The sequence below is a fragment of the Pseudophryne corroboree genome, chromosome 3 (assembly GCF_028390025.1).
Source record: "Pseudophryne corroboree isolate aPseCor3 chromosome 3, aPseCor3.hap2, whole genome shotgun sequence".
Taxonomy (NCBI): domain Eukaryota; kingdom Metazoa; phylum Chordata; class Amphibia; order Anura; family Myobatrachidae; genus Pseudophryne; species Pseudophryne corroboree.
This window is the reverse complement of record NC_086446.1, coordinates 313791874-313809446: the sequence shown is the minus strand read 5'-3', so window position 1 is coordinate 313809446 and position 17573 is coordinate 313791874. Positions and strand designations below refer to the sequence as shown.

Below are 17573 nucleotides of genomic sequence, written 5' to 3'. Positions count from 1 at the left end.
GCTAGGAAAAGGAATGCAAATTCTACTAATTAGCACAATTTTCAATCCTTACTGAATTAGGCCCTTTAGCTTACTGTGATGGTGAGAACGAAGGGACCTCAGGGCTACCTACATGTCCTGTTAAATATATAACATAATAATAATATACTATTTTAACTAGTAAAGCTAGGTACACACTATACAATTATCTGGCAGATCATCTGCCACATCTTGCTGGTTGGAATAAAAATCTGGTGATAGATGACAGCAAATGACAATCGACCATTTGCTCCCATACACTGGAAAACAGACAAAAACGGTTATTCATACAAATTGGTTCAATCTGTGATTGGTCAATTGTCAGTTGCTCTCATCCATTACCAGATTTTCATTCCAACCAGCAAGATCTGTCAAATAATTGAATAGTGCAGAGGTTCCCCACCAGTCCAGGATTTAGGTATATCCATGGCTCAGCACAGATGGTTAAATCAAATTGACTGAGCTGCTAATTAAGTCACCTGTGGCCAAACATGGATATACTTAAAACCTGGACCACTGGGTGCCTTGAGGACCGCATTTGAGAACCTCTGATATAGGCCCTCATTCCAAGTTGTTCGCTCGCTAGCTGCTTTTAGCAGCCGTGCAAACGCTAACCCGCCTCTGGGAGTGTATCTTAGCTTAGCAGAAGTGTGAACGAAAGGATCACACAGCGGCTACAAAATAATTTTGTGCAGCTTCAGAGCAGCTCCAGACCTACCCCTAGCTTGCGATCACTGCAGACTATTTAGTTCCTGTTTTGACGTCACGAACACGCCCTGCGTTCAGCCAGCCACGCCTGCGTTTCCCCAGGCACGCCTGCGTTTGTATGTGACATGCCTGCGTTTTTTCACACACTCCCCGAAAACGGTCAGTTACCTTCCAGAAACACCCACTTCCTGTCAATCACTCTGCAGCCAGCAGTGTGATTGAAAAGCGTCGCTAGACCTTGTGAGAAACTGCAACGGCCGTTGTGAGAGTACGTCGCACGTGCGCAATGCGCCGCATGCGCAGAATTGACTTTTTTTGCCTGATCGCTGCACAGCGACCGAAAACAGCTAGCGATCAACTCGGAATGAGGGCCATAGTGTATGCCTAGATTTAGCTTTTAGAAGTGCATATAACTACCATTTCCCACAAGGAATAGCAGGATGGCATAAAAGGCTTCTGCTGCCAACACTAGCTCATTTTGCAGGACTAACGAGATTGTTCTATTGTAATTTTCTTTCAATTTTTGTTTTGCACATAACCTTTCCATATGTTATGGCAACATGTGGATTCTTTCTATGTCAACTTTACACAAGAATGTTTAGAATACACAAAACATTGTGAGTTACTTACGGGCATGTGCCAGACTCAGAGCCCAGAGACGCAGATATGAGGCAGTGTTAGAAACGCATCCCAAACAGTATTCAATTGTATGAATGGCTTGGTTTACCACGACATCACCAAAATTAAACTGCAGGACAGGGAGAATAAGGAAACATGTTACATTCAGCTAACTACATTAAACACAGCTTGGAGGCAGTGACGGAAGTCCAGGCGTGTGTTCACCAGTGGTAGAAACGAGTCTGAGAGCTGCCCACAACCAGGATAGGTAGGTGAAGATGCCTTATCTGGACTGGTGACCCAGCCAGGGGTTTGAGGAAAAAAGTCTGTGAGTTGTCACAGTGCCCCAAATAAATGCACACCCGTGACTGATTTGTGTAAGCGCTGACAGCTGTAATCTGGGGGCATCCTAATAAACTATTCTATTATTAGGAAACAATATCAGTAATGCTGGTCACCCTTTATTTGTGGAAGAGCACTTCGTACTTACAGACTGGACTGTTACCATAACAACAACTTCCTCCTGCTCTACTTCCTCAGAAGCAATCACTACAGAATCTTCTTGATAGGAGAATTGGTTGGAGAGCTGGGAATGGAGGGGGAAATGAGACAGAGGCAGGAATACTAGATGACAAACATGAGGGTCAGCAAGAACTAATATATACTGGTGTGGGATGTGGGGGGGGGGGGGGGGTTGTGCTGCAGTTACCACATCTTTCATTTTCAGGTGCAATTACAGTGAGGATGTCCTTATTTTGCATAGTACAATTCTGTATAATGAATGCAATTCTCATTTTCTGTTGTGATTCGCTTTGCTTTATAGGTGAAGATTTATTTAACTAAAGTAATTACAAAGCAGAAAAAAAAAAAAAAAAACACATTACAGGAAGGATTTTAATGCATTGACCATCTGGACAGTGCCACACAAGGTGATGTGCAAGGATGCACCTGCCCTGTAGAGAAGTGACCAACCGTGCCATCCTGACAGGGAGTAGGTAAGTATACTTACCTTCCCACCATGGCCCCCTATCCCTCCCTTCCCCACAGCTTGATCCTCCATGGTGGCGCCTGAACCTACCCCGCAGTCTAAACCTAGCCACCCGCCTCCCTCCCTCGTTCGGGATCCTGGCGTCGGTGTGGTGTACCTTGTCGGGATGCCGGCGCTGCCATTCCGATACATGTATACGTGTCGGGATTCCGGGTCAGCATTTTGACAGCCGGGATCCTGACTGGATTCCTAATAAATATATTTTATTTGAAATAGTGGATTTACTTGCTCTTTAAGCTTACTTCATGCTCAGCATCCAATAGATAAACTGAGGACTTACAGCTATATTGGGATAAAAAAAATTATATTAACAATAATGAAAATTGGTGGGCTATTTTACACAAAAGTTATTTCATTTCATTAAATGTGATATTAGATGGAAAAATATGAATTACTAACCACGATCTGTTTGTGTATACAGAAAACAGCAGACTGTGCTAACTGGTCACCTCCTAACTGCCGCACAACCATATCTATCTACATGATCTGGTTGTTCTACCGGATTGCCGCACAGTCGCACAGTATTACCTTCTCTTACTTGATTTACTGGCTACAGACCTTTCAACTTTGTCGACGTTAACTTCTAGTATTTTATTTTTTTATTGAGGTCTCTGGTTTTAAATAAACCAACTATAAAATATTGGCCCTCATTCCGAGTTGTTCACTCATTGCCGATTTTCGCTATGCTGCGATTTGTTGCTAATTGTGCATGCGCAAGGCACGCAGGGCGCATGCGCTTAGTTATTTAACTAAAAACTTAGCAGTTTTGCTGTGGATCCTGCGGCGCTTTTCAGTCGCACTGCTGATCGGTGAATGATTGACAGGAAAGGGGCGTTTCTGGGTGGTAACTGAGCGTTTTCCGGGAGTGTGCTAAAAAACGCAGGCGTGTCAGGGAAAAACTAAACGGACTGAGCTGAACGCAATCTGTGAGTAGGTCTGGAGCTACTCAGAAACTGCAAAGAATTATTTATTCGCAATTCTGCTAATCTTTCGTTCGCACTTCTGCTAAGCTAAGATACACTCCCAGAGGGCGGCGGCCTAGCGTGTGCAATGCTGCTAAAAGCAGCTAGCGAGCGAACAACTCGGAATGAGGGCCACTGTGGGGTATAATGTTCTACTGGATAGAAAACAAACATTGGAAAATAGTGTTGCCCACTTTATAGTTAAAATCATATATTTGTTTCTACTTTATATATTTTGTTTCTACTTTATATATTTTGTAAATATTTTGCATGTGGAAATGACCCAATGCAGTCACTGAAGGTCTTCTGTGGTATCTGGTACATTTGTAACATTCCGGATTTAGGGGGTAATTCAGACCTGATCGTAGCAGCAAATATGTTAGCAGTTGGGCAAAACCATGGGGGTGATTCAGAGTTCTTCGCTCGCTAGCTGCTTTTAGCAGCATTGCACACGCTAAGCCGCCGCCCTCTGGGAGTGTATCTTAGCTTAGCAGAATTGCGAATAGAAATTTCTTAGCAGTTTCTGAGTAGCTCCAGACCTACTCACAAATAGCGATCAGTTCAGTCAGTTTCGTTCTTGGTTTGATGTCACACACACGCCCGGCGTTCGGCCAGCCACTCCCCCGTTTCTCCAGACACTCCCGCGTTTTTCCCTGAAACGCCTGCGTTTTTCCGCACACTCCCAGAAAACGGACAGTTTCCGCCCAGAAACACCCACTTCCTGTCAATCACACTACGATCAGCAGAACGATGAAAAAAACTTTGTTACGCCGTGTGTAAAATACCAAACTTTTGTGCTAATTTACTTGGCGCAGGCGCGCTGCGTACATTGCGCATGCGCAGTTTGCGACTAATCGCTCCATAGCAAAAAAAATGAGCAAACAACTCGGAATGACCCCCCATGTGCACTGCAGGTGTGGCAGTTATAACGTGCAGAGAGAGTTAGATTTGGGTGGGTTATTTTGTTTCTGTGCAGGGTAAATACTGGCTGCTTTATTTTTACACTGCAATTTAGATTTCAGTTTGAACACACCCCACCCAAATCTAACTCTCTCTGCACATGCTATATTTCCCCCACCCACTCACCCCCCTGCAGTGCACATGGTTTTGCCCACTGGCTAACAATTTTGCTGCTGCGATCAACTCTGAATCCCCCCCCTTAGATTAAAGGTTCTGCTACTAGGTGGGGCCTCCATTACTCTGATTTATATTCAAATCCTATCCCACAGATGCTCTATCAGATTGAGATTTAGGGAATTTGGAGGTCAAGTCAACACCTTGAACTTTTTGTCATGTACCTCACAACTTTTGCATTGAGGCAGGGTGCGTTATCCTGCTGAAAGAGGCAACTGCAATCAGGGAATACCACTGCCATGAAGGTGGGTACTTGATCTGCAACAATGTTTAGGTAGGTGATATGGGGTGGTCTTCTGTTTGCCGGCGGCCGGGCTCCTGACGACCAGCATACCGGCACCGGAATCCCGACCGCCAGCATACCGACATCTTTTCTCTCTCTTGGGGGTCCACGACCCCCCTGGAGGGAGAATAGATAGCGTGGCGAGCCCGCAAGGGGCTCATTTGCGCTCGCCCAGCTGTCGGTATGCTGGCAGTCAGGATTCCGGCGCCGGTATGCTGGTCACCAGGAGCCTGGCTGCCGGCATACCCTACCACACCCGGTGATACGTGTCAAAGTAACATGCACATGAATGCCTGGACCCAAGCTTTCCCAGCAGTACATTGCCCAGGGAATCACACTGCTTTCACCAGCTGGTCTCCTCCCATAGTGCATCCCGATGTCATCTCTTCCCCAGGTAATTGATGCACATCCAACCAGCAGTTCACATGGTGTAATAGAAATTGTGATTCATCAGACCAGGTCACCGTCTTTCATTGCACCATGGTCCAGTTCTGACTCTCATGTGCCCATTGTTGGCGCTTTCGGCGGTGGACAGGGAGCGGCTTAGGCACTCTGACCGGTCTGCAGCTATGCATCAAGCTGAGATGCACTGTGTGTTCTGACACCATTCTATCATAACCAGCATTAACTTTTTCAGCAATTTATACTATAATATTTCTTCTGTGGGATAGGTCCAGATGGCTAGCCTTCGCTCTCCACGTGTAGCAATTAGCCTTGAGCACCCATTACTGTCACAGTTCACAGGTTGTTCTTCCTTGGACAACTTTTTGTAAGTACTAACCACTACATAACAGGAACACCCTAAAAGACCTCCTGTTTTGGAGATGTCACAATTTGGCACTTGTCAAAGTGGCTGAGATCCTTTATCTTGCTCGTAATTGCTGCTCCCAACACATCAACTTCAAGAAAGTACTGTTCACTGGCTACTTAACAAGATAGTCAAGGTTATTCAATTCACCTTTCAGTGGTTTTAATGTTGTGGCTGAAGGAAATATGTATGTATGTTATATACATATTTATTTATATTGGATGTACAGTAGTTATCATAATACAGAAAGCTACATGCCGCCCCCCTCACAATCCCAGCAGTCAGCATGCCGACTAACAGGGACTTTTGCCACTCATGGGTGTCCACGACACCCACAGAGTGGCAACAGAACCTGTGGCGAGCTCAGCTCGCCACTGAGCCTGCAGTGTGGCGAGTTCAGTGAGCCCGCAAGGGGCCTCGCCGCGCTCCCCATCTCACAGCCGGGATCCCAACATCGGTACTGTGACCATATATATTAGTACTTGCAAATACTGGCATCTCTGTCTGTCCTTACATACAATGAATCTGTTTTACAACCTGTCAATTCTGCGTTTTGGTTTATTACAAACCATTGTCAGGACAGTTTGCAGTTAACTTAAATGTAGAAGTTACAGTTTGTAGAACTGATTCATTGTATGTAAAGACAGAGTGCTGCCAGAATTTGCAAGTACATTTCTTTGGAGGGCACCCGGCAAACAGACATTAAGCTGCAACTGACAAAATGGGATTTTCATTACCTACCAGTAATTACTTTTCTCGTAGTCCACAGGGGATACTGGGAATCCATTTAATACCATGGGGAAGTACCAAAGCTCCCAAACCGGGTGGGAGAGTGCTGAGGTTCCTGCAGAACCGACTGACCAAACTGAAGTTCCTCAGAGGCCAAGGTATCGAACTTGTAAAACTTGGCAAACGTGTTCGAACCTGACCGTGTAGCTGCTTGGCAGAGCTGTAATGAAGAGACACCCCGGGCAACCGCCCAAGAACCCACCGACCTAGTAGAGTGGGCATGTACAGATTTAGGAATCGACCAGCCTGCCGTGGAATAAGCATGCTGGATAGTGAGCCTGATCCAGCGAGCAATTGATTGCTTTGAAGCAGGACACCCAATGTTATTGGCATCATATAAAACGAACAGCGAGTCCGATTTCCTATGACGTACATAAACCTTCAAAGCCCTTACAACATCCAAGAACTTTGAAGTAGCAGAGGTGTCAGTAACAACCAGGACCACAATTGGCTGGTTAATGTGAAATGCCGACACCACATTAGGAAGAAATTGCTGATGAGTCCTGAGTTCAGCTCTGTCCTCATGAAAAATCAAGTAGGGGCTCTTGTGTGACAACGCCCCCAGCTCTGACACGCACCTTGCCGAAGCCAAGGCCAACAGCGTAACGGTCTTCCACGTAAGATACTTTACGTCTACCTCCTGTAACGATCTAAACCAGTCCGATTGGAGGAATGTCAGAACCAAATTGAGATCCCAAGGTGCCGTGGGAGGCACAAAGGGAGGTTGGATGTGAAGAACACCTTTCAAGAATAAAAAAAAGAGAAAATAGGGAGGGTCTACAAGTTTGGCGCACAGCAGCCCGTCCACTGACAAAATACCTATGTAAAAATCACCGATTTTACCAAAACAATATATAGAAGAAGCAAGTGTTGGTATTTATCTGTGTCCAGGGCGCGTAAAAAAAGTGAGTTGGGGTACGCACCTGAGGATTTTTGTTGATATAAAGAAACCGTTATATGAATGTTCTGGCTTTGCTCTGTGTAAGTGAGGGTACGCATTGAAATTGCCTCAGACGCTACCCCTACGTGTTTACAGTACCCCATGTGGTGTGAGATTCAGGCACGCTTAATTACGTGAACCTAACCTGAGGGGATTGGTGAAAAAAACTAGCAATAAAGATACCTTTACGGGAACCCACTTACTTGTTTCTGTGTGAGTGGGGTACGCCCTTAAAAACTTTCATTGTGTGGAATTCTCGATTCTAGCTGTTGTAAACGGTGCTACACATTTTTTTTCTCTCTTATTTCTCTCCATTTTGACATGAACTGGGAGCCATTTATAACGAGAAGATTCACCTGAACGAAAGGACTCATAGGCCTGCATAACCTGGAGAAGACATCGTATACCCATTTGACAAGGGATGTGTTAAGTTTCATTACCTTTCAAGAATGTCTGGACCTAAGGGAGAGAAGCCAATAGTTTCTGAAAGAAAATAGATAAGGCCGAAATCCGAACTTTTATGGAGCCTAGACATGGGCCCATGTCAACTCCCGACTGCAGAAAAAGCAGGAAACGTCCCAGATGAAATTCCACCATAGAATATTGTCTGCTCTCACACCAAGAAACATATTTCTTCCAGATACAATGGTAATGTTTTGACGTTACCCCTTTCCTGGCTTGGATCATAGTCGGGATGACCTTGTCAGGAATCCCTCTCATGACTAGAATCAGCCATTCAACTTCCATGCTGTCAAATGTAGCCGAGGTAAATCTTGCTAGAGGAACGGGCCCTGTTCCAGAAGATCCTCTCAAACAGGCAGAGGCCACGGATCTTCTATTAGCATCTCGAGAAATCCACATACCAGGCCCTTCATGGCCAGTTCGGAGCAATGAAAATTACTTGAACTCTTTCCCTTTTTATTCTTGTGAGAATTCTTGGGATCAGAGGAATGGGAGGAAACACGTACACAAGCTGGTAGACCCATGGAGTTGTCAGGGCGTCGACTGCTACAGCTTGTGGGTCCATCGACCTGGAACAATACCGCCTGAGCTTCTTGTTGAGTCGAGAGGCCATCATGTCGATTTGTGGATCACCCCACCGACGTGTCAGCCACTGGAACACCTCCGGGTGGAGGCCCCATTCCCCCAGGTGCAGGTCGTGCCTGCTGAGGGAGTCTGCTTCCCAGTTGTCTACTCCCGGAATGAAGATCACCAACAATGCCACCGCGTGTTTTTCCGCCCAGAGGAGAATTCTTGACACCTCTGACATTGCGGCTCTGCTTTTCGTTCCGCCCTATCGGTTGATGTAACTGGTGTCCAGTCACATTGTCCGACTGAACTTGAATGGCCTGATTCTGAAGAAGAGATGAGGCTTGCAGAAGGGCATTGTAGATAGCCCTGAGTTCCAGGATGTTTATTGGAAGGATGACTTCCTGACTTGACCATCTTCCTTGAAAATGCACACCCTGGGTGATTGCACCCCAACCTCTGAGGCTTGTGTCTGTGGTTAGCTGAATCCAATTCTGAATCCCTAACCTTCGACCCTCCACTAGGTGAGAAGATTCTAGCCACCACAGGGGGGAGATCCTGGCTTTTGGCGACAGACGAATCCGCTGATGCATGTGAAGATGCGATCTGGACCATTTGTCCAACAGATCCAGCTGGAAGGCCCTCACATGAAACCTTCCATACTGAATTACTTCATAAGAAGCCACCATATTCCCCAGAAGGCAGATGCACAGATGTACTGAGATTCGGGTCGGCTTCAAGATAGCCCGAACCATCGACTGGTTCACCATTGCTTTTTCCAAGGGAAGGAATACTCTCTGAGACTCTGTGTCCAGTATCATTCCCAGTAAATGAAGCTTCTGCGTTGGTTCTAGGTGAGATTTTGGTAGGTTCAGAATCCACCCATGATCCAGGAGTAGTCTGGTTGTGAGATCAATGTTCTCCAACAACTACTCCCTGGACGCAGCCTTTATCAGAAGATCGTCCAGGTAAGGAATTACGTTTACTCCCTGTCTGCGGAGCAACACCATCATCTCTGCCATCACCTTGGTAAACACCCTCGATGCCGTAGAGGGACCAAATGGCAGGGTCTGAAACTGGTAGTGACAGTCCTGCAGAGCAAACCGTAGATAAGCCTGATGAGGCGGCCAGATAGGAATGTGAAGGTGCGCATCCTTGATATCCAGAGACGCTAGGAATTCCCCCTCCTCCAGACCTGAGATCACCGTTCTCAGAGACTCCATCTTGTACTTGAACACTCGTAAGTACGGGTTAAATGATTTGAGATTCAGAATCTGTCTTACCGAACCGTCCGGTTTCGGAACTGCAAACAAGCTGGAATAGTATCCCTTGTTTTGTAGATGAGGTGGAACTGGAACAATGACCTGGGTCTGTAACAGTTTTTGAATTGCTTCTTGTAAGTTTACTGTTGCGTCTTGTGAAACTGGTAAGCCTGATTTGAAGAATCTGTGAGGTGGGAGATCCTGGAAGTCCAGCCTGTAGCCCTGTGATATAAGGTTTATGACCCAGGGAACCTGGCAAGATCTTGTCCAGGTGTGACTGAATAATTGTAGCCGGCCTGAGCACTGTTCCTGTGAACCAGCAGTCGCTGGTTTGCGTGGTTTACCTCTAGCACCTCTGGCCTTGCCCTTAAACTTGGCAGTCCGAAAGGACTGTAAATTGGGTCCAGAGTAGGCCTTCCTGGCTGGCGGAACTGCAGAAGGTAAATAAGTGGACTTGCGGGTAAGCACGTGAGATCCACTTGTCGAGTTCATCACCAAATAAGGCCTCACCTGTGAACGGCAGGCCTTCTACACCTTTTTTGGAATCCGCGTCAGCAGTCCACTAACGTAGCCATAATCCCCTGCATGCCGACACTGCCATAGCTGTAGTGTGTGCATTGAGCAAACTTATCTCTTTAATGGCTTCCACCATAAAGTTTGCAGTCTTGTATGTGCTGCAGGAGTAACACAATTTCCTCTTGAGGTAAGGTGTCTAATCCCTCAATTAAATTACCAGACCATTTAGCAATGGCTCTCCCCACATGCTATAGTGGCTCTCTGGGCCACCACTGCAGTTGCATACAAAGATTAAATCTTACGAACAGCTGTATCCTTGAGGGAGGCTGCTCCAGGACCAGGTAATACTATTTTACGTGAGAACCTAGAGACTGATGTATCCACTATCGCTGGATTTTCCCTTTTTTTCCCCTATCCTCAGGAGGAAAAGGAAAAGATGATAATAATCGCCTAGGAATTTGAAATTTCTTATCTGGATTAACTCACGGTTCTTCAAACAGGGTATTTAGTTCCTTTGATACAGGAAAATTGGCTGAGGATTTTTTCTTTATATTAAAGTAAGATTCCTCACACTCCTCTGTCACCTTATCAGGGATATTTAGGACTTCTCTGACAGAATCAATGAGAACCTCTACACCCTGCGACCGAGTACCCTCCCCTACCTCTATGTCCACTTCACCTTTCTAAATTTCTGATCCTTCATTATCAGAGTCAAAATGCAGGATCTGGGCCAAAGTACGTTTTTGTGGACAAATAGTAGAGGACTGAGACGCTGGTCTGACTACTGAGTCCTTTTGCATAAACTCGGCGTCTCTTTCTCATTATGAGATAATTTAGTAGAGATGGTGGAAATCATCCTCCTAATGAAGTCCAGCCATGCTGGCTCCGCCCCACTAGCCTGAGAAGGGAAACTAAACTGAGTACACACTAGCGAACCCCCAGGAGAAGAGGAACACTGTGCCTCACATTAAACACACTCTTTGCCTGACATACTGCAGCAGTGACAGCACACACACATGAAAAGGTTAAATGCACAATTAACCCACAAAGAGCCCTTCCCGAGAGACACAGAGAGTGGATAGAACCAGCACAAGGTGCCCTTATTGCTAAAGCCAAGCTTAGCTGGGTCGCAAACTAAGCACCTAGACGCCGGCTTAGTACTCACCACTTTTTTCTTTCTTCTGGCTCTGTTAGGGGTGCCGGCGTGCTGCGGGAATGTACGCTTGCCGTAGTGGGGCTTGCAAATAGTTCCCTCAGGAGCTAGCGTCCTGTCAGCGGAGAACGGGACTATTAACCCTTAGTGGGGTTGGGCCGTTCCCCCAATTAAGTCCCACGAAGCAGGCAGTCTGGTGCCATCCAATCGTGCCTGAAAATAACAAACTTTAAAAATAAATGCAAAAAACTCTTCAGGAGCTTCCAGAGATGTGACCGGCTCCTTCAGGCACATTTTCTAAACTGAGTCTGGTAGGAGGGGCATAGAGGGAGGAGCCAGCACACGTTATCAAACTTCTATAGTGCCCATAGCTCCAAGTGGAACCATCTATACCCCAATGTTACTAAATTGATTCCCAGTATCCCCTAAGACGTAAAAGAAAATATATATATTTTTTACACGAGTCAGTTCTACAAACTGTAAATTCTACATTTCAGTTTAAAGCAAACTGTCTATCTATCTGTCTATCTATCTATCTACCTGGGACATGCAGTCAGGGTAGGTAGGAGACACAGAGCCTCCCCTGTCATACTCCCTTGTCAGACTGCAGAGTTTTGACTATAAAAATTATTAGAATAATACAAAGAAGATATTTCTAACTTACTAGCTGAATACCCGTGCTTCGCTACGGAATTTGAAGTATTTCCATGCGTATAACTTTAATTTTGAAGGACTTCCTGGTAAACTAATTAGACTTACAACAGGACATGCTCCGTCCACCACTGCCTTGTCAGGCCACACCTCCGGGCAGGCTTTCCTCGGATTGATGCTGTCAAATGGCTGGCGCTGAGGAGAATAATCCGCCTCCTTCTCTGCCACGTCCCGCCTCTGATGCTGCCCTGCTCAGTGCTGTAAATGCTGGGACGACAGGCCAAGTTCTGCCCGCTGTATGTTAAATATGTAAGGTTTGCAGGAATAGGCTGACTCTATTCCAAAGGACCCTAGGTCTCCTTGCTTAGCTTCTCACTCTCCTGAGGGCTCCTCCTTTGAGGTAAAAAGGTAAATATTTTGCACAGCACTTAAGGTCACTGGGAGAGCTGTCGGTACCCTTTACACAGCAGAAAAGCAGTTGCTGACTATCAAGCTTTCCTTTAATGCATTTAAGAGTCAACATATTTATGTCTTCTTTCCTCCTATTGCTCTCTGAGAGGTTCGGCAATGTTTAGTTCAAGTGACAGGTTAACCTCTGATAATTGAGACACTATTCTCTCCTGACTGGAAATAAGGTGGTTATGTATTTATATCTGAAAAAAAATAAACAAATACACATACATGTCGTTTCAGTCCAATACATGTACTATGTCGTCTCAGTCCAAGTTCAGCCCCCATCAGCATGGGGGGTGAGAAGGGGTGAAAAACAAAATGTGTGTGTGTATATTATATACAGCATATATATATATACACACACACACACACACATATATATATATATATATATATATATATATACACACACACATATATATATATATATATATATATATACACACACACACACATTTGGACTGAAACAACATAGTGAGTCTCACTATTCAGCTCGGCGACCCCAAAAACTGTGGATTTTTACAAGTCACCTCCTTCCCACCCCTAAAACTATGGGGGGGGGGGGGGCATGTCTGGAGCTCTGATAAACACCTCTGACAACCAGGTGACCACCAGTTCAAGAAGTAGGGAGGGCCATTGGCGTTACCTTCATCGATGCTGATACAAACCAATGATGGATGGTAACTATTCTGTGCATATCCACCAATGGTTTTACCATCAGTGTTTATGCACATGCGCGGCTACTGGCTCTTCTTCGGTTTGAGAGCCAGGGGTGGGGCCGAGTTCAGCCTCTGAAAGATGCGAGACATCCCATTCCCATCTCTTACACATAGTGTAAGAGCCGGACGCTATACAGGGCTGCTGGCTAACAGACTAGCAGCCCTGTGCAGCATCAGCAGCCCTGATAATGACAGGAGAAAAAAACATTGGGTATAGAGTTACCATTGATAGTGTATAACCATCTGGTTATGCACCATTGATGGTAAAAGTATTCAACATCGGCCATAGACTGATTTTGAATCATCAATGGTCTATAGCCATCCCTACCAGGAGGTATATCAAAGCTCAGCAGCAACACTAAGGAGGGAAGGAATTTGCACACACATGAGAAAAAGGTAAGGAGGGTCCACTGTGGACAACAGGGGGCTTGTAAACGACTGTGTAACAGTATAGGGGGTTTCCCTGCAGATTCCAGTAGCTGACACCTCCTCACTATGCAGGGACTGGCATCTTCTGTGTGAGGGGTATATCTGTGTGAGGGGGGGGGGGGGGGGGGTGTCTTCTCTGCTAAGGGAAATGTGTGTGCCAGCAGTGGTGGTGGTGGTGACGGGGGGTATATTCTTTATACTAGGGGGATCCTCTGTGCTTGGCTAGCTGTGCCATCTGTGTGAGGGGGAATCTGTGTTTGGGGAACTTTGTGTGAGGGGTGGATATCTGTAATGTGTTTATCATATATCAAATAAGTGAGGGGTTATATCCGTGCTGAAGGAATTTAAAATGGCTTTGTCCTCCCAATTTGGAAGGGTCGCTATTGATTCTTGCTAAGTGGATCATTTGGGGTTTTGGGTATTCCTGTATAGTGTGGTGCCTTCATATTTAGTTTTTTTCTTTTTTTTTTCTATTATTTACATCTTTATTTTTTCATTCTTATTTGTTATTTTCCTCAGATGTTATTTTGTTATCTTGAATTTTTTATATTTTTCATTTAATTTTCCTTACCGTAACTCTGGTCAAGTTTGCTCCTTAGTTTGCCTTACTCAATGTGTTTGTGTCAGTATGTTTTAACAGGCACCATTTATATTATGAATCCCTTTTCAGCCTAGTTCGGTTTTCTATTATCTAGCTTTCCTACTTTGATTTACTTTATTGAGCATTAATTGCTATAATCATGCCTTATGAATAGCTTACCATACTATCCCTTTAAACCGAGATGCCTATGGATTTACACAGGTTCTGTGGCGGATTAAAACCAGGTGAAATGCAGACTTGAAGTCAGCCAACCACAGAGCCTGTGTAATTAATTAATGGCCCAATTTAAAGGGATAGTATGGTAAGCCTACTTATGAACCCATTTGGGGGATATTTGAGTCTCTCTTGTCACAGAGCTAGCTATCTAACTGTGTGCTCCATAACTGGGGTTCTATATACTGTATGCAGTTTTCTTTTCCTGTACATTAACGGTGCTAGCACGACAAGCAGTGTCAGTAGTTGCCATGGCAACCCAATGGCCAGATTGTGTGACATCAACTGGAGTTGTCTGGTTTATATATATATACACATATATATATAGATATATATATATATATATATATATATATATATAGATATATAGATATATATATAGATATATACACACACTGTATAGAAAACATACATATATGTCAGATTATACACCTGTGCCCTGTGTATCTACACGTACATAGTACAATGTGCAGCCTATACGTATTTGATTGATAGGCATTATATAGACTGCTTCATGTGTAGGGTTGGGGATACATGAAAATGACTTTACAGAAACAGCAGTAGGCAGATGGAATAATCTCCCAGTAGAGGGTAATATGGTTTGGGAATTTAAAAATGTTGAGGATAAGCATAAGGCAATCCTAAATCTGAAAAAAGCAAATAACCAAACAGAGTTTGAGGATTTTAGGAATAAAAAGTGCAGACTAGAGATGGTTTTTATCTGCCATAGAATCCTATATTTCTATAGCAAAATTATGATTAATAATAATAAAAATACAAATTTTCACACTTAAAAGCACACAATTAAACATTCTAAAACGCTAAATACAAATCACATAAATATATGTATTAAATTATATATACATATACTGTATTTTATGTACTGTATCATTTTGTATGACGTTAAGCCTTGACATACCCAAGTTAAAAGTGCAGTTTCCTGCTGCATACAATGATGCATTGGTCTGTGATTAACAGCACAGTATTCACAGATGTAGGAATAACATGGAAAATAATAGGATATTATGGGGGAGGGGTTAATTTTTTTATTTTTAACCCTCAACAGTCAGGATGTTTTTGAAGCATCTGGCAAAGCAAAGCGATCTTGCAGTGTAGATACTCTGCAATAGACTGTTTGGACTTACATACTAAACCATATTAATCATCAGTTTGGTAGATAGGTAAATAATGTACCATAATGTATGCTGCACTACAAAATATGGAATTTTATGAAAGAGAGAAAAAATGTTCTTTTCTAAGAGCTGCACTTTTAAGTTGGTCAAAGACTACGAAGCAAATGAGCAGCAAGATTGGTGTGAAGATGGATGATGTATGCAGTTAGATTGCAGCTGATTCCTGAAGCCCTGGCAAAGCCCACCAAGCGAACATAAAACATTAAAATGAAAAGATCATCCTGTAATGGTTAAATGAAAACGATGATGAGTAAACCATGTGGCAGGATCCGTGGCTGATTGATGGCATGCACAACGGACGTGACTCTTACCACTTCCTCCACGGCAGGCTTGGAATAATATAAATCCAGATTTAATACAGGGTTAAAATAGAAAGAAATACACATTAGCGATAAAATAATCACTTTAAAATTTCAGTCCCTCTAGATAAGTCTAAAAGACAACAATGAAAGTAAAAACAAAGAATATTTAATAAAGTAATAATATGTAGAATATTATAACAGAGATATTTACAGAGTTGCAATAGAATAAATAATTGAAAGGTCATTTTTAACAGACACTGAATGGATAGGATTTTTAGGTTGGTTTACACAATGGAAAACAATCAGTGTTTGAAACGGTTACTCAGCCTAGTCACCAACATAAGGTGGAGGCAGCCATTGTACGAGCCTAACCAATATTCAATCTATCAATCCACTAGAAACCAGTTCTCCTAAGTGACACCAAGCATTGTGATTGCCTTCACTGTGTGTAGATGAAAGGAGAACTATATTAAATGGGCATTTGTTATGACTTGCGTTGTTACTGATATTCCGGCCTCTTTAACATGTTGCTACCTGGTGAAAATGTTTGGTCACAGGCAACGCTGTGACAGGGGGCAGTGCGCCCTGTGCCACCTTGCCCCCTAAACCTATGATGTCAAGATGTCTTTCCTAGAGGGCAGGGTTTCCAGCTATGGGAAGTAGTCGTTGCCCGAAGCATCCATGCAGTAGCGCTACTGGCTACAGGGTACCGTTCTAGGCTCCCTGCACGCCACATGCAAGTACAGTTGAGCAGCAACAGTGCCGACACCAGGGCACTGCGCAACGGACCGCACCACTCGCACACCACTAGTTATGGCTCTGGTTATAGGCCAAACTTCCTCAAAATACACTACAAAGTTCAATTATATTGTTAATGTTTAGGCCTGATTTTTTTCCCCTCAGTTTTAGTTCCCCAGGTTCATATATCCTGCAGGCTTGAAACACGAGCAATGATTGTAATTTTGCTGTAATTACAGAGTGAAGGTAACAAGGAAGGAAGTCCAAACTTGGACTGCATGCACTATATGTCACACCTCTAAAGCATACAATATGTCAGAAATTCAAACAATTCACAGCTAAAAGTAGTACATGGAAATGTAACATTTATATTTCAAGATTATGTTCACTTGCTATTTTTTTTATTAATATTACCACATTAAACTAGAAGTAAGACATGTAACATACAATTAGGTTTTTATTAGAAAGTAGAAGATATTTGAGTAGAATCTGCAAATTGTTCCATTTAAAGTATTTTGGAAAAAAAAGAAGGTAGCCTCTTTCCCTCACAGATCAGACATTTTTGGAGAACTAGACTCTCTCAAAACTGAAGAACCGAAGTGTGGCCTACATACTTAACGAAGCCTAGACCTCTGGTGAGAGAATGCTGACACCGTTAGTCCTGCTTACAGTCAAATAACAGTAGAAAAGCAGCATGTCTTTGTCTCCCTACTACAAATGATCAACTCATCATGAGCAAACCATCTTCAAAAACAGGAAGGACACACAGGGAAGCCATTAACATTTTTAATACCCATGTAATACTATTGTAAATGTCTGTATGTGTTATAATGGTAGTGGCACTCCGCAAATGTTTTTGGTTGTAATGCTGAATGTCCGCAAATCAAACAAGAAAAGTTGCCTAACCCTAAGTTTGTGGTCAGCATACAAGATCAAGGGGGTAATTCAGAGTTGATCGCAGCAGCAAATTTGTTAGCAGTTGGGACAAACCCATGTGCACTGCAGG

General features: G+C 43.8%; 1 protein-coding gene across 7 annotated transcripts in view; it reads right to left on the bottom strand.

The window, feature by feature from the left end:
* The window catches only part of ATP6V0A1 (ATPase H+ transporting V0 subunit a1), a 196835-nt gene that overhangs the window by 12680 nt on the left and 166582 nt on the right, over positions 1–17573 (bottom strand). For 3 of the 7 annotated variants that reach the window (XM_063959445.1, XM_063959441.1, XM_063959443.1), the window contains 2 exons: positions 15839–15856; positions 1357–1474 (listed from right to left, as the gene is read on the bottom strand). In XM_063959445.1, coding sequence (XP_063815515.1) covers positions 1357–1474; positions 15839–15856 — 136 coding nt within the window. Of the gene's footprint in view, positions 1–1356; positions 1475–1834; positions 1931–15838; positions 15857–17573 lie in introns of all 7 variants that reach the window. The other 4 variants (XM_063959439.1, XM_063959440.1, XM_063959442.1 and 1 more) reach the window with 2 other exon arrangements.